General features: G+C 41.7%; 1 protein-coding gene across 1 annotated transcript in view; it reads right to left on the bottom strand.

The window, feature by feature from the left end:
• Positions 1–18,365, bottom strand: part of wnk4a (WNK lysine deficient protein kinase 4a) — a 73,912-nt gene that overhangs the window by 35,142 nt on the left and 20,405 nt on the right. The window contains 4 exon segments of the mRNA XM_052038645.1: positions 1,089–1,177; positions 10,326–10,483; positions 12,473–12,693; positions 13,829–14,001. Coding sequence (XP_051894605.1) covers positions 1,089–1,177; positions 10,326–10,483; positions 12,473–12,693; positions 13,829–14,001 — 641 coding nt within the window.

The raw sequence follows: 18,365 nt of genomic DNA, 5'->3' as shown, positions 1-18,365 counted from the left end.
TAACACTTGTTCAAACTTCCATCTACAGTATTATGATGAATTGTACCAGTGTGGGACAGCTTAAAAGATATCTACAAATGCTCCTTTAGAGGGCATGTGTTTAGACTATTCTCACCTGAGTGCAGAACTAGCAGGAGCAGGCATGCTCTTCCCAATCCCAATTATAAACCACTACTTTGCTGCTGATCATTGTTCCCTTCTAATCACTGTTGCCATTCAGTAACTGCTCTCCCTTGTGTGCTGCTCCCCCATGTTTGAACAACCCCATAACCTTCTGTGCCTGAAGGACAGCCTCTGCTTTCTCCCACCGATCACCGCTATCCACATCGTCTTAGCCATCGCTCCCTTCTCTGTGCACTGACTTCCTGCTCGGATTGCTTTACCTTCCCCCGAACCACATCTGACCCCACAGCCACTCTTGATTTGGTCTCACTCTTTTGGCTATCACATCAGCTTGGTCTTCACTGGCAAACAATGCTTATTGGGTGCTCACAGCTCAGTCAGAGTGAAGCCAAAGGCCCATTGTCACTTGTGGCATAGGCTTATCCATTCAGATGTGGGTCTATCCCTGCACCCAGGGCCGCTTTTGAATGAGGCCTTTCCATTCACATTTCTGGAGGCAATCATCATCATCAGAGCCTGTAACTGTCCCTTAAGGAATACAATACAATTGAGGGATTACACATTCCATACTCATTCACAATCAGGAAAGCATAAGATTGTAATGAAACAGGTATGTATTTGAGAGGCATAAGCTAATATATCATGATGTAAATCAGCTTGTTTAAAGAGAAGCTACACTTCTCTTTAGAACAACCCATTGAGAAACATTTATTAAAATCTGACATTCTGTTTGGCTTTCAAAAATGTTTATACATAGAATGTACATAATTAACATGCATACATTTCTATGACAGAAACTGGAACCTCTACATAGAATACAATCTTTCCACTTAAAAGATGAGAAGTTCCCCATACAATAACTGGTCACATGGGATTGACAGGGATGATTTAAAGGGCAAAGATGAAAAACCATCTATTTGGAAGATTAACCTGTATCATTAGACAGATGATGACCAGATTCTTACCTCTCATCTTTGTTTTGGCGGATGCATCCTTCAATAATCTCTTTGAGTTCTGGGACTTTTACCTTGTTAAAACTGGCTGGTTTAACACCCTACAGAAAAACAACATCAAAGTTCAGGGCAATCAAAGGTACGTAAGTGTTGTGTTTGACAATGATTAACTTGATAGCCTGATTTAATTATGTCCCAGACAATTCCAAGCGGAGGAATTAAGAAACCTTACAAGTATGTTATATCCTGTCATCACAATTTTGCATTTGTGACTAGAAGGCATTAGTTAATCCTGTGCAATTATTCCAAACTGCATGCTTTGATAACTTACTGATGCAAATAGCTTGGCCTCAATCAGTGAAGCAGATCCTGACCCTACCTGGGCCATTGTTAGGAAATTTATTGTCCAGATAATTCTCTGTGTAGGTTCCTTCATTAATCTTGCAATGTTAGTTATTGCTCCTGCCCACCACTTACCTCACCTGCCCCCACGACAGTCCCAATGACAAGACCCAGAATCATCTCCCAGGTCACCCACCCCAATAATATTTCAACACCCCCATCATCTATGCAAACACACCCAATGATTATCTTCACCACAGATCCCTCCATCTCCCCTCCCCCAGATCTTCTCCCCATATACCCTCCCAAAAATCTCCCTCTCCCATGATCCCCTCCCCTCAATCTGCCACCCCCAATTCTCTCTCCATCAGTCTGCACCCTCCAAACATTCTACCCCTCATATTCTTCCCATTCCCACCTTCCCCTCTCCCCTTCCCCCAACTCGCAATCTCCTGTCACTGTGGAGAAAGGGCCTTTGTGTAGTTGTAAGGCCTATTGTAATGCCTTGGCCTCGTGCAATAGAATACTGGAGCCTGTGGGGCTCGCATCCAACTGCTGGAGGACCCAGCACAGTGCCTCTTCCATGTACACTTTAGCATGCAGAAGCATTTTTTGGCCCAAGTATTTACTCACGCATGCTTTTTTCCACACATTCACGTTATACATAATTTAGCAGGTTATTAGCTAAATAGACACCAACCTGATAAAGTTGCCAGGGAAGAACCTACTACAGGAGTTGATTTAAAGACCTCACAACCACCAAGTGTTGCACCTAGGCTACTACCAAAAGTTGAAAAGTGTTGCACTCATACTAATGAATATGCTCAGCGTTCTTCAAAATGTCAGGTGTAAACTGGGGGCAAGCCCTTGCGCAGTCTCAGTTTAAGCAGTTAAATGGAAATGAGCTAATTGTATAACCTCCAAAATTTTCCAACAGAATAATTAGATCAAGGTGGATTGTGAAATTGAATTACAGTCTTACTGTTTATTGCACATCAATGGCAGTTTACTCCTGTATGAGCTAGTGCTAATTGCTTCTAAGAAAATTAAATCAGGCTTAACTGCACTTTCTTCTGGGTAACTCAGGCCATATAATGCAAATGCAACTTTCACTAAGGTCAAAGACATATAATCAGATTGGCATCTACACAGTTCAGCATCGTTAACTAAGGTTACTTTGATGTTGTCTGTTTACCAAGACTTGTGAAATATCCCCAAACAGATGCACAGGACAACAGCACACAAGGATTCTGGGGCAAAACATCACTTCACTGCTGGACTAATCTAAAAACTAATCTCCTTCCCTCAAAGTGCATACTGTACTAGTGAAAGAACACAGCTACTCAACTTCAGATAGACTTTGAAGACAAAAGAGACCTCCGATGCTGGAATCTGGAACAAAAAACAGAAAACTGGAAGAATTCAGTAGGTCAAGCAGCATCTGTGGAGGCTAAAGGTGTAAGTCAACGTTTCGGGTGAGGACCCTACATCAGGATCTCCACAGATGCTGCTTGACTCGCTGAGGTTCTTCCAGCATTCTGATTTTTGTTCCAATAGAGTCACTGAGTAATACAGCACAGAAACAGGCTCTTTGCCCCAACCCGTCCTTTGCCGACCAAAGTGCCCACCTAAGCTAGTTCATTTGCCTGCGTTTGGCCTGTATCACTCTAACCCTTTCCTATCCATGTACTTATCTAAGATAAGATAAGATTTCTTTATTAGTCACATGCACATCAAAACACACAGTGAAATGCTTCTTTGTGTAGAGTGTTTTGGGGGCAGCCCGCAAGTGTCGCCACGCTTCTGGCGCCAACATAGCATGCCCACAACTTCCTAACCTGTACGCCATTGGAATGTGGGAAGAAACTGGAGCACCCGGAGGAAACCCACGCAGACACGGGGAGAACGTACAAACTCCTTACAGACAGCGGCTGGAATTGAACACGGGTTGCTGGCGCTGTAATAGCGTTACGCTAACCGCTACACCTCTTTTCAATGTCGTTATTGTACCTGCCTCAACTCCTTTCTCTGGAAGCTTGTTCCATATACATACCACCCTCTGCCATGAAGAAGTTGTCCTTCAGATCACTTTTAAATCTTTCCATCTTTCCCTCTCACCTTAAACCTATGCCCTCTAGTTTTTGGTTCCCTATCCCCGGGAAAAAGACTTTGCGCATTCACCCTATCTACGCCACTTTCTTTCATTCTTTCTTAGACTTTCTTTCATTCCCAAATTGGCAACAGATGATACAATGCAGCCAAGCTGAGCTCCCCAGATGAATGAGAGTTCCAAAAAGATCTGTCAATCCTGTAGTTTCTGAGAACTGTGTGCTAACTAATTTTGAGATGGCTTGTAAGCCTGGTGGAGAGCATTTAATCATCAGGAATCAATGAAGGTATATCCTCCTCAGTCGTCCAACACTTGGTACTCTGAAATCATTATGCATTCCTCAATTAAAAAGAAATAGGAATAAGGGAAATAACTTCAAGAGGGAACATTCATGTAAAATCTACCCTTTGGTGTCCCCTCTGACGTGGAAGTTGCATGTCAAGTTTTGGTACATATTTAATTTTTTTATGTTTGCTTGGTTTCAATCATTGGATTATACATTGTAATTACTCTTTTCCAGAGAGCAACAGCTTAGGGGTCATATGGGGCACACATACAATCATATGTACTCTCAAGTTGTTAGCAGCACAGGCAGAGCCAAGATGTTATGCTGCTGGCTGTAGTTAAGTAAAACTGGTGAAGCAGTTCCAGGCTGAGGAAGTCTCCTGAGGATAAATTTACAAAATTAAAATTGTACTGCAGATAAAGGCTTCAAAATTTATATCGGTAGCGCATGTAAATTGAGCACTAAGGATTCCTTTTCAATTCCAAGATGGTGTTGGATGTATGGTAGCAAGGGAGTTAGCATTCACAGAGTGAACAGTCACTGCAAGTGTGCGGAGCAGGTATATTGTGACATCAAACAGCCCATTCAGAACTTCACATTCCAGCGAACATCTCCTCTTAAACTCCCATACCCGAGCAACAGGAAGATCTGATCAGGACTACTTAAAAGGGACCATCAAAGAATTTCAGGTTAACTGTTGATTGATTTCTACTGATTGTTTCTTCTGTTGTATGGGCGTTTGGCGTTTACCAATGTTCTTTCAAGTTACTGAAGACAACAGGTAGTAGTGTGGTTGCTGCTGAAGAACTTTGCCCTGATTTCAAGGTTTTGCTACAAAATACACTGCTCCAACAGGTGGGCACTAGTACCTAAACCTCAGCAATGGGCGAGATGTCTGTGTTCAGGAAGAACTGAAATCTGCTACCACCTGCTGCCACAATGTACCTGCCCTTGAGAGTGAACTTAAAGCAGTGCTGTCTAACTTAGGTGGTGTAAGCCATTATTGATTCTGGTCTCCCTGCTGAGGCAATCCGACCACCCCAACAGCACTGCTGCTGTTGGCCGCATGATCCAATCATATTAATCAGCAGGCTGCACAAAGTTGACATGGTACTTTGAGAGCAAGGGCATTGGCTCATTCCTGCATTATTTTTTTGGGAGGGGGCATTGGCTCTTGATCCTCCACTCCCTACCATAATCTTAAAATTAAGCAGAGGTAGCTTGAATAAATTTGGACAGTGACAAAAATTCAGTAGTTACTTAGACTGCAATATGAAGACTGGAAAGGTAAAAGAAGAATTTCATTGTCAGTTGGATGGGAATCACCGAATCCTGAATTAGATCTAAGCATGGAGGATACAATTTAGAGAACAAGCCTGGTAATTGACACATGCAGGGATTTAAATGTGACTGCTTTTTGAATGGGCACATTAAATAATTATATTATACATGTATACATCCTTAATGTGATTAATAACTACTGGGATTGGCAGTATACCATTTGCCCCATACCTATACAGGCTCCTGAGCTCAGAAACATGGGATATGCAGCTTAGTGCATGACTATGTTATCTTTTCTGTGGGCCTGAACTCGTGTGGTTATGAAGAAACTTGGGAGGAGCCTAATATTAGCCAGTTTCTGTAATCACCTGGGGTGCTGGAGAGCAAATGGTGATGTTCTCACTTTGTGCATCCAACCAAACCCATTTTACAGCTCTTATTTTACTGGGCTGGGACACAGGCTCAACCTTTGGGTACTCCAGAGTTTAAGGCCTGGCCGATTTTAGCTCCCTAACCTAATTGTTGTGCAGCAGCTCTAACAACCTGCCCAAGTCACTGCTGGAGCAGTTAGTAAAAAATTGGTGCTGGGTGGGTTTCAGAACATCACTAAGGATCCACATGAGCAAACCCCAGCAGGGGGTTGTGGGGGTCAAACAAGTGTGTAATGAAAGAAAGGAAGGGCTGGGCTTAATTCAGGTATCCAGCATGTTCTATGGGTGCTGCAGAGGTTACGTTGTGTCTGACCTGTGTGCACATTTGGAGTTCAAGTCACTCATATTTTGTGATAGCCAGTGCCCTTACAGTTAACCTCTGCTAGTAGGACAGATTAGGGCATCAATCAGCAAATACTGCATAGTGCTTCAGCTAACACATCTAATAGACTATTTATAGTGTTATTAATTACCTTATGTTAGCTGCTGGTTGATTCTACTGGGTTGCAACATGTGCACAGGGCTTGTTGCCCTTCAGTGTCCTTTAAAGTTGTTGAAGTTTACAAGGAGTGGGTGTTCCATGCACTGAAGGCCAATTGTCCTGACTGCAAGGCTTCTGTGGAGATGGAGTACTCCCATTCATGAATGGACTGTTATCTACCTTTATAGCAAGATCCACATTTAACACCCATCCCTAAACTGCTCTTGAAGAGTGGTGTGCTGAACAATTTCATGGGACAGTTAAAGGGCAACCACACTGCTTTGGGTCTGAAATCACACACAAGGCAGACAACAGACTTCCTGAAAAAACAGATATAAAAGAAACAGTAGCTTACTAAAAGGTCAATGAACTTAAAATTAACTGTTTCTCTGTCCATGGCTGCTGACTTGTGAAGTGTTTCTGACATTTTCTGTTTTTCTTCCCTAGCATTTTACTTCCATTTATTTAGTTAAGTGGATTTAAATTGGTGGATATAAACTTATGTCATCATGATCACTTGTTTAGCCTTCTGGATTGGACTCTGGTAACTTAACCACTATGCCACCATTTTCCTCTACTGTAATACCAGTGACAGCAACATCAACTGCCCACTCACCAGCAGTCCCAGCTTGCCTCTGTGGCTAACCGTCTTACGTCTGCTTGGCCAAATCGGGAAAATTAAAACCATCACAAGATAATCATTGCAAGCCAAATTTATAAATCAAATCATCCAGGTGGGTAAGTCTGCACTCAACCAAGCTAAACATTATTTGGCAATCATGGCCCCAATCCATTGTTATATTATATTTGCTTGATGTAATAAAGTATCATCTACAGTCCTGACTCCTGGGCGTTCTTTACTATCAACATACATTTGCAGATAGTTTCCCATACACCTAGATGGCAACAACTCTAGAAACTATCACTGTTGGATACAGTAGCCACCAATCACTTTCTAACTGATCCACAACCACTTTCTACCTGCAGACTCCCAATCATTCCTCAATCCAGCACAGTTGAACAGTAATACCTGTGGCTTCAATCTTGTAGAAAAGTCTTTTGTGGAGAACCTTTTCAAAAGCTTTTTAAGAGTATGGGTGGACAATATCAACCAGGTTTCCTTCTCCCAGTATATCTGGTGAATCTTTCATGCAGGACAGGGCCTCCTTAATGTGCAGCCATGTCCGTGATTCTACGTACTTGCATTGTCGATCATTGATATTTGACATGAAGATAATGAACCAATGAATCCATCATGTCTGCTTTTTGAAAACCTTAGGCCTTCAGGACTAAGATACCAATTCCACACTTCAGCAAACTATTAAATGTTTGGCATAGGACCTATATCAATTTTCTCATATTTGTGTCTTATTCCCATACTTTCTTATGACATTGGAGGCCATGTGGCCCATTGAGATATGCCAGCTCTCAGAGCACTCCCATCAGTCCTATTTCCCTACTAACTTTCCTCTAACCTATTTTCTCTCATTCAACTCCCCCAAATTCTCTTGCAACCTGCCTTAAACCAGGAGCAATTACAGTGGACAATTAACCCACTAACCCACATATCTTTGGGATGTAGGGGTGGAGTGGGGGGGTGGGGAGGAAGGGAAGAACAGGAGCCCCCAGAGGAAACACACAGGGTCATAGGGAGAACGTGCAAACACAGAAAGAACTCAAGGTCAGGATCAAACTGGACCCTTACAGCTGCCACCACTGTGCTGCCCCGTTTCCTATTTCCCTGCAAGCACATCATATGACATCATTTGACTGACTACCCTCCCTAACTTTCCATAATATGTACCATCTTGCCTTCACTGGCCTCAGATTAATTTCATCCAGCCTGTTCTTTTCAATGACGATCCCAACGATTATCCAAACTCTGTTAAACAAACGCCTTTCCTTTTCCTGAGCACTTCAAAGGGAGCAATTTGTGTTGGTTTATAGAATGTTTAAATGCACAACTAATAGAGAAACATTTGGCTTTTAAGGCATTAACGTTTTAGCCATGGGTATATTTCCATTATGTTAACATTTTAATTCTTGCACAATACAGTGAGGCAGTCTGAAAATGTTTTGACTTTCAGTGGGCAATGAAACATGACTGATTGTTCAGTCTACTTCCACCCAGGGAAATTAGCAATTTTATTTTGTAAAGGTGCCCTTGTTTTCCCTTCAAGACCTCAGAGCATGCTCTAACATTCGTGTCTTGAACTACTCATGATCATTACTGGAGTTGGTGACACCAGGGATTTCAGTGACAAGGTGTGGGGTGAGGATGGAAAGGTTTGTGGTGGTGAAGGGGCAATCAGGAAAATGGTCCCACATCGAAAAGTGACACAAAGTTCCTCTGAGAGCAAATTAAAACTTGAAGATGAACCTCAAGACTCACTGAAATTTCACCCTCAGGCTTCATTTCCCTGAAAGCAATAAATCAGGTTCCTGGTCAAGGTCTCAGTTTATATTTGCTCATGGAATAAACCAGATAAGGAGAGGACAGGAGAATGGGAGGATGGATTCAGTCCATATTTTGCCAAATTGGCTTCAGGGCCTGAACACAGTCAAGGCTGAATGTTTCTACTTGCTTAAAGGCATACACCTAGGGCTTCTTGATTACCGGACTCAGTCCAATGCTACCTTGATGCCAAAGGCAGTCTCAACTCTAGAATTAGCTGTTTATTCAGACCAAAACTATATGATAGTATATTTGTGATCTGACTCAGTTATTAGTCCCATGACATGCTTCGGTCAACTTCTTGTTTAAACATCTTAGGTTTTGACTGTGGTGTGGCTTCCAACAGGTGAGGAATGTAGAAGGATAGCAGCACACTCTTTCATACCGGTGTGTCGTAACACCACTATTTCAATTTATGCTCTTGGAAGTAAAGGTTTAAAAACATAGTGTAGCTAAATTGGAACAAGACTCTGTTCTATCTTAACCAAGATCCATGCTGAATGATACCTCAGTGGTGGAGTACTGTTGTGCCTGCTAGTTGCACTGTTGAGCGAACAAGTGTCACAATTTCATGGTAAGCACTTAACAATCTCTTAAAAATCTTCAACTTGCACAATCCTTAGTCGTCTTTGCTTTGCTTGAATTATGTTTAACTGACGCCAAATGGAGCATTGCATACCATCAACAGTTTGCTGCCAAAGCTGGGCTCCAATGAGGTAACGAGCCCTTTCTGGTCATATAATGTATTCTTAATATTAAGTGTGGACCTACACAGTAACTGAAAGTCTTTGTTTCTATTGGAACCACCTCTGGAAAACTTACACCAACTGAACTGAAGACCTTCATATCGAATGAGTGGATGTAGACTCCCGTCTGAAGACTTCAGTAATTGATCAGATCCGAAATCTCAATCCAGTACTCTGAGAGTGATGCATGTTTACGGATGCTTCTTGGGAATGTGATATTATTGATACTTCACCTGTCTATTCAGGTGGTTGTAACAGACTTAATAACAAAAGAGAGCAAATTTCCCAGTGGATTGGTTAGCTTTTATCTTTCAGTCAACAGGAACAAAAAATGTAGGTTAGCTAGCCATTTGTCTTACTGCTACATGTATAATAGCAACCACATTTGCCTCATAATAATTGTAGATCAAAGTTATATAATTACATGCGAGCCAGTTTGAGATATCCTGAATACTGTTAGTAGACCTCGTCTTTTCTCATTTACTTAGGAAAATGTTTTGAAACTAAAAAAATTCTCAGTTGCCACAACATTTCTATGTCCAAAATATTACCAAACTAAATGTGAAACAGAGCCACATGAAGATATTATGCCAAATGATCAAAGGTTGGTCAAAGAAATGGGTTATAAAGAACATCTTAAAGGAGGAGAGAGACATTGGTAGGGAAGTTTAGGGAGGGAATTCCAGAGTTCAGGGACTGGTAGCTGAAAGCACAGCAGGGAAAGGTATAGGAATTACATTTAGGGATGATTAGGATGGGAAGGCCAGAAATGGAGAAACACAGTTATATCTGAGGTTGGAGGAGATTACCAGGATAGAGAGATGCAAACCCACATTTGGGAGCCAGTGCAGTATATTGGGGAAGGACAGCAGTGTTTTGAGTGACCTGACACTCGTTGGGTGTGAAGTGAAAGACTTCATTTGAGAATGAATTGGAATAATCAGCTCAAGGTAACAAAGGTATTGATGTGGGTTTTGGCAGCAGATGAGTGGAGCCAGAGGTGCAGTTGGGCAAGTTTTGCTGAGGTGGAAGTCCTAGAACTCGTAAATGGTAACTTTGGTTCACAAATTAATTCTTCAGTTAATAAAATTGGAAACTAAAGTAAGTTTCTACTTACACTTGTTACTTTGCGATATATCTGGGCTGCATTATGGCACTCTGAGTATGGGTATTCTGAGGTAGCCATTTCCAATAAGCACATGCCAAATGCATAAACATCAACAGCTTCATCATATTTTTCTTCATACATCTCAGGGGCCATAAATTCTGGAGTACCTAAAACAAGGAAGGTTGGGTTAAGCTTTTAAATGCTGTTATGTTTTACATTAGGGATTTTGATTAAATACAATCACAATGAATTGGTTATCAGCAACTCTTGTCTTCCTAGTACCAAAACTGGCTGTTAATTTTGATCAGAGAGACACTCACTTGAACAGGTAAAGATGTTAATGCTACAAGTAAGGGAGCATATTAGCGCTGGCTTGTCTCTTACTCCTGGTTTTTCTCTATTATTCCTCATTTCTAGATTGATTTGCTAATTCATTCTTCCTGCTCAGACAGTCTATATTGTCACTGTCTTATTTTAATGATGACATCTTTGCCTTCTCTTTTGGCTTAAGTCAAATGCTTTCACTTCTGTTTTCTTGCATTTGCTGTTCTCAGTATATCAATAGATCTCAGTTGATCTGTTGGACTAATGTGCAGTACATCTACCAGATATTGCTAGTGTTAGTTCTATAAATACTTAGTCAAAGAGACAATGTTTCTTGACCTCTCTTTTGAAACAGATTAAGCTGGTATGTAACTACACATTTGTTGACCTCTTCTGAGCATTGCGTTAAATAACCTTGAACATTTGGCTCAAGTACAGACTATCTGCATCTGAATGCTGTATTGTCTCCACATCAAATTGCCTAGCCTTTAGGCAATAAAATACAAGATTATATATTAATTTTAAGTGGCTTAATTCACTTTTAGTGTTGTAGAAAAGACCAGATGCAAAGTCTGGACCCCCTATGTTCTGCCCCAATACAGGGTCTTAATTCTAGCATTGATAAAGCATTGTTTGCTGCATTACTTTGCTATTGACACAGAATATTTTGTCTGGGTAGTGCATACTTCTTAAGAAAAGTTGGATGTCACTTATTTAAAAATGGGAGCACATATCCATTCGCTCTGGATTCATGCCAATTTTGTGCAAAGAGGATTTTTTTTCTAGTTCAGTGCTAGATGAGTGTAGGTCACAGGCTGGCACCTCATTAACACATTGAAGCTACTTAGAAGTGGAATTCTATTGTGGTTGCAGCCTTAAATCCATGCTGACTCATTAACTATGGCACTGCAATGTCGCTGGGTACGTGTATTTGAGGAAGTGGATTTGTAAAGTCCTTATCTGATCACTGCAATGATTATTGCTGTGTTTACTTCCATTTTTTTCCCCAGTTGTTCCAATTTAGGTTGTCATGAAACAATGTGGCAATTGTTCGGAATAGCTAACCTCTACGCCACTGATATAAACTGTGTAATGGCTTCCCTCTTGGCTGGCAAAAGAGAGATGATATCAGGTCAGGCAGAGATTGGTGGGGATCATCCAGATGGCAGATGAATGGACTATGGTATGGGTGAGGGTAATGACTTGGAAGGGGTGGAGGGGCCTGAGGGAAAGTCATCGTCACGGTTTTTTTTCAAAAATACACTTTATTCATAAAATTTATAATTGTACAATACAGGATATTCACCTATCATTCACCATACCAAGCATATTGTTACATTCACTTACAATATTTACATTATGTCAACATGGCTTCAACTTTTCTTCCCAAACATTACAATAGCAATGAGCTTGAGGGGATACAGGTAAATATATTGCTTGAGGAGTGTCTAACTGAGGCAAGCTCCAATCTCCACAGGGCCTGGAAGATTGTCTGGTGGCTCAAGTAACAGTGAAGTAAGCCTCCTGTGATCCAAAGTCTCAGAAGGGCCAGCCATGCATGCACTGCACTGCACTGGTATTGTCCATGGTCCACTGTGTGTTGGTACAACAGATGCATGGAGGACACCAAACAAAGATTGTGGACTTTGCCCCAATCACAACAAATCTGATTTCTCTTTACAAATGATTACATTGAAATTCAATAACTTTTCATACCAAGACATGGCAAGGTATGTTAACTTCTGGGCAAATCTTTCATCCTTCAACTCATTTCTGCCATGATGCCATATTAATCTGATTAATAAAGATATACAAGATCTTAACATGTTTACCTATTACACTTTTTGCAAACGAGGCACTTTTCAGTGTTGCAAGACCGAGGTCACCAATCTTCACTGAGCCTGTCGGGCCTGTGATGAAAATGTTATCGCATTTCAGATCCCGGTGGATAATGGGAGGAGACCGGGTATGGAGAAACTGAAGACCCTTCAGGATCTGTCTGCTCCACCTCTGCAGAACCTTATTTTTCATTGCTTTGAAACGCTTTAGGTACCTAAAATGAAAACAAAACATGCCAGCTAACTTTCATATTGTTAGAAGTATCAGCTTGTTCGGTATTACTGTACATTATATGCCAAATAAAGTCATTCTTTCATCACATTTAGCTGTCACACAAGATTACTGGGTATAGGAAAATAATGTTTCATAAAGACCCAAAACATGAACACAATAAAGAGTTCTGATTGTTATTTTCCTTCCAGTTGTGATAACAATTTGTCAGGATTTTGGTTGTGTTTTAATTATATTTGGAACTGCTTTTTGTGTGATAATGTAATGCGACCAGAGTGAATCGGGATGCTAAATTTTATTCCCAATTAATTCATTTTGAACAGAATAGATACGAGGTAAAGAGATGAGAGATGGGTCAGGGAGGAAGGTGGAGATGTGCCACATAATCAGTCATGATCTTAAGATGCTGAGCAGGCTTTGGAGTAGGGTGGGGGTAGTGGGCTCGCAAGCTACTCCTGCTCCTGTTTCTTATGCTATTTGTGTACTTCTGATTACAGAATGCTTAGGTTTATGATGTGGCACAAATGACGGACAGAAACTCATTTCTAGTGGCAAGTTCTTAAAATGACTCAGCTGGTGCACAAAAATTGGCCTGAAAGCCCCCAGCATTGGGGGAAAATGTTTATCTGTGAATTCATTCGCCAACTTGCACGTAATCGTGTTTGCCTGTAATGTCACTTTGGTTGAAAGCCCAGTGAGGTTTATTACACCTTCTCATATTTAATTACTTGGGGTTTCTGCAGCTAAAGAACCCTTCAGATGAATGGGGACAAGACTAGAAAGTGGAAGTGTGAATCTAAAGAAGGAAGCACCTAGTTATCTTCATTTTGGCTCATCTTTGGAAGGACATCCACTTTTGCTGTATGAATCTTCCTGCCTTCAGTGCATGTTTTCCCTCCTGCTTGTGATTCGAGTTATCACTTTGCCTTGGGGGAAAAAAAACACCCAAAAGCTCAGAATTGTAAACAGGAAATGCCAGAAACATTGGCTCCGTTTCTTTCCACAGATGCTGTCTGGCCTCCTGAGTGTTTCCAGCATCTTTTGCTTTTAGTTTTGATTTCCAGCACCTGCAGCTCTTTTGATTTTCATGCTCTGAAGTGCGATGGGTAACTACTTACGTTTTGAGTGTCCCCGATGTCATGAGCTCAGTCACCAGCACAATACATTTGTGACCTTTCACAGAAGACTTAAAGGAATCATAGAAACGCACAATGTTGGGGTGTTGTAATCCCTTCAGCATCTCCACCTCCTCACTGAACCTCTGCCTCTCTGCCTTCGATAACTTCCGAGTCTAATGACAAATAAACACATGAATGAGGAAAGCACAATAATACATGTTCAACTTCCACAATAAATGAAAAGGTAGTATAGAGGTCATCACTACTGTGATACATTGGACCAATACTTTATGGAATTAATGTTTCCGGTGAAATAATGCAGGGAGAATTTGGTAGGTACACATTGGATTTCCGTCATCCACCACCATTGCAGCATCAAATTTAGAGTCATAGAGCAATACAGCACGGATACAGGCCTCTCAGTCCAACCAGTCCATGCTGACCACAGTCCCCACCCAGCTAGTCCCAATTTCCAGCATTCGGCCCATATCCCTCTAAGCCCTGCCCCTCTATGTACCCATCCAAGTGCTTCTTAAATGATACTATTGTACCTGCCTCAAACCCTTCCTCTAGCAGCTCATTCTATATACTCACCACGCTCTGCTGGAAAAAGTTGCACCTCAGGTCGCTTTTAAATCTTTCCCGTTGCAGGCACGGTAGTGTAGCGGTTAGCATAACAATTTACAGCACCAGCAACCCAGGTTCAAATTCGGCCACTGTGATAGAATCATAGAACAATACAGCACAATACAGGCCCTTCAGCCCACCATGTTGCGCCGACCTTTAAACCACACCTAAGTCTATCGAACCCCTTCCTCCCACATATCCCCCATTTTAAATTCCTCCATATGCTTATCTAACAATCTCTTGAACTTGACCAACATATCTGCCTCCACCACTACCCATCTGTAAGGGGTTTGTATGTTCTCCCCATGTCTGTGTGGGTTTCCTCCAGGTGCTCCAGTTTCCTCCCACATTCCAAAGATGTACAGGTTAGGAAGTTGTGAGCGTGCTATGTTGGCGCTGGAAGTGTGGCGACACTTGCGTGCTGCCCCCAGAACACACTCCGCAAAGGATGCATTTCACTGTGTGTTTCGATGCACATGTGACTAATAAAGAAATCTTATCACCCTAAAGCTATGCCCCCTGGTTATGCACTCCCCTACCCTGGGGAAAAGACTGTTTACCATCCACCTTATCTATGTCTCTGATAATGTTAAACACCTCTACAAGGTTGCCCCTCATTCTCCTACATTCCAAGGAATAAAGACCTAACTTGGCCAACCTCTCCCTATAACTCAGGCCCTCTAGTCCTGGCAACATCATCTTAAATCTTCTCTGCACTCTTTCCCGTTTAACCACGCCTTTAAATTTGTTAGACTTGACTTTTTCAAATCCTAGTGTGGGTTTCTAATGGTTTCTTCCATTTCTCAGTGACAATAAAAGCATCTCTTACAATCATTTCCACCATTCTCCCAACAATAGAAAGCAGTTTCCCCACACCGATCTGTCCTTCTTTTGAAACTAGAAACCATGTGAACTAGATTTCAAGTCAAAGGAACTATCCCCATCTTGAATGGGCCACTGAAGATATTGGCTAATTGAATACCTATCCTATCTTTTTAAATCATGAATGGACAGTATCCATACATTGAGCTGCTTAATGTATTCGCAGTTACATTACCTATTTTAACATTAAATATGTTATTCAATTCCAGACAGTCCACCAATGGCTATTCTTCTGTGAAGAAAGATCAGTTTGAATTTCCCCTGCAGTATTATCTGGTTGCCCTGTATGATCCTTAATGTGTTTGTGACAGAGCAGAGTAAGATTTGCCTCTCGCTACCTTTCTACAAAGAAAAGTCAACTAATTTTATGGTAGTTATGTCTCTTAATTGCAAGACTCTTTTCTGTGTCCTCAAGCAATGCAGGTGGTTTAAATGTGCCTTGTGCTTTCTGCTTCCAGTGTAGGGTCACACTTGTGAACCCTGACACACCACATATGACAAATATTATTTATTAAAAATAGGCCCATGTGGAAATAATAGAGGGAAAGAAAACCAGCTGGTTTGACTTTCAGCATTTCCTGTCACAGACAGTGGAACTGTAGCGATCTTGTCGAGAGATTCTTCTCTGGTTAGTTTTGCCTTTCTCCATTCTGCAAATGCTCTTTAGAAGCCAGCTCCACAGAGAGAAATGGCATTTATTACTCCCCAGTGGTAACTGTTGGAATATTGCTGCCAGGGGGCAGGGGAGTGTATCTGAATGATACAGAGTACTCACTCAACCAAATTATGGAATTTTTAAAAATTCAACATGCATATCAAATCCTTCACTCATGGGGCTAAAACTAAAGGTGCAAGGGCAGGATTCTTGTTATTCATGCACCCCTAATACATGGATTCCACAGTCAGAGAATACATGCTTTCCAATAAATCTTGTACAAATTGCAATATATACAACACAGTGAAAAGCTGACTACTTGAACACAAGCTGCTGAATGGAATTCTAGCATGCCAACCAAGTCCAACAAAGTATGCGGAAAGTAAATGCTCCAGCGTTAAATCCTTGGTTTGTTTCAGCTTGAACACAGAGATGCGGTGGCAAGTTCCTTGGCAGTAATTCTCACTCAGACCTCTCCACTCAGTATCTATACACTATCAGAAGTCTTTTTTTGAAAGTGTATCTATGCTTGGGATGTGGATGACGCTGGCAAAGCACTTCCCCAACAGTGATCATTTCTGAGGGAAGTCAGGAGATGACTATATTGGTGGGTCTGGAGTCACATACAGATCAGACAAGGGTAGGAAGACAATTTCCTTTTTCTAAAAAGAAAAGGATACCAGTGAAGCAAATGTTTTTCTTACATCAATCAGTAATCTCACCATAATTTACTTCTTAGTTCTAGACTGATTTAATTAAATGGCACCTCTCCTCAGGCAGGTTTACCTCTGTGTTAGTGCTGGGACTGCACTACCTCCTACTCTGCTGTGGTCCCATTTCCTGGGTCGTCAATGTTCAAATTGGGGACTAGCATTAACACACCTCCTCTACAGTGAGCACATCTATGACTAGGAGAGATTCAGTGCAGCACAGACATCGCAGTTTCTGCAATAGGTTGAAGGTCATTATGTGGATGCCTGAGCTTGAAGCAATCTGAGGAACAGGGGAACCTGTGAGGTTGCAACACAAGGGCTATGAACATCGTCATTCACTGGCTCTTTGGGTGCATGTTCACAGGTCAGAATAAAGCAAAGACAGGCAATGATTGGTAATTGGTACATTTCTGTGCCTCAACTGCATAACCTCTTGGTTGGGGTTTGGGGACAGAGTTGATCACAGATTAAAGAGGGTTTGTCAGGCTTTAATAATTCTGAGTTAACCAAGAAAGTCAAAAAAAGTTTAATAAAAATATTCTCAGCCTGCTAGCTGACCTGACTGTAGAGCTGCTGGCAATTAGGAATCCCCAGGACAGCTCCAACTCCTTCAAAGGAGCAGCTCATGACATCATAGGTGGGGAGGGGTGCTCATTTTATGGACCGTGTACAAGTGGGGCTTTCATTCTGAATGGCCAGGAATCACTGTCCTGCAGAATTAGAGTCAGAGTACTACAGCACAGAAACAGGCCCTTAGGCCCATCTAGTCCATGCCGATCTGATCTTCTGATCGTCCCATCTACCTGCACCTGGACCATATCCCTCATTGTCCATAATATAATGAGCTGTGGAAGAATTGGGGAGAAAAGCAGACCACACCCAAAATGGTTGCACTGGTAACCATACAATGTAGGGGAACACTAGAATATGAATGATTCAGAAGGGGGCTGTAAATGCAGATATGGTGCAACAGTGTGAAATTCTTTCCTTTTCTACCTAGTTATGGTGTCCACTGTTCCAAATTGTTTAAATATAGTCATTGATGCAATCTAGGAAAATCGGTAGCCAATTTGCAAGCCCTCAAAAACAGCAATATATTACTGAGTACATAATCTTCTTGGCATTGTCCATGGAGGAATCAGTGGAGGTTGGACCACAGGAAATAATACCCTTTTCATTTTCTAAATAGTGTCATTTAGAGTTCAGACAGGTGCTCGTTTTAACCTCTCATCAGATGGACGGCAATTCCAACAGTGCAGCACCCCCTCAGTACCAGAACCTCAGCCTAGAATTTTGTGCTTTATGTTTGGGAGGGCCATTGAACCCAGAATCTTCTCGTTCAGAGGCAAGAGTTCCACCAACTGAGCCATTATTGGCATACCAACCGAAGGTTCCTTGTGGAGTTGTGCACATATCCTGGCACCTTCACAAAGGATTTCCCTATGTGACTACTTCCTCAAGTACGAGCCCAACTGCCTGTTGACAATTCTGTCCTTGGCCATCTTCCTATCTGCCAGGACATCAGTCAGTAATAAGTCTGTGGAAAAATTGTGCAGGCTCCAGCAAAAAACAAAACATGTCAGAGAGGCTGGCTTAACTGTACCAAAAGACTCCCAAGGTTTGTAGAGGTGCCAGATACCTTCAAAATCCCAGTGGCCTG

Source organism: Pristis pectinata, chromosome 25 (assembly GCF_009764475.1).
Source record: "Pristis pectinata isolate sPriPec2 chromosome 25, sPriPec2.1.pri, whole genome shotgun sequence".
Lineage (NCBI taxonomy): Eukaryota > Metazoa > Chordata > Chondrichthyes > Rhinopristiformes > Pristidae > Pristis > Pristis pectinata.
Note: the sequence above shows the minus strand (reverse complement) of the source record. Positions and strands in the feature narration are given on the sequence as shown.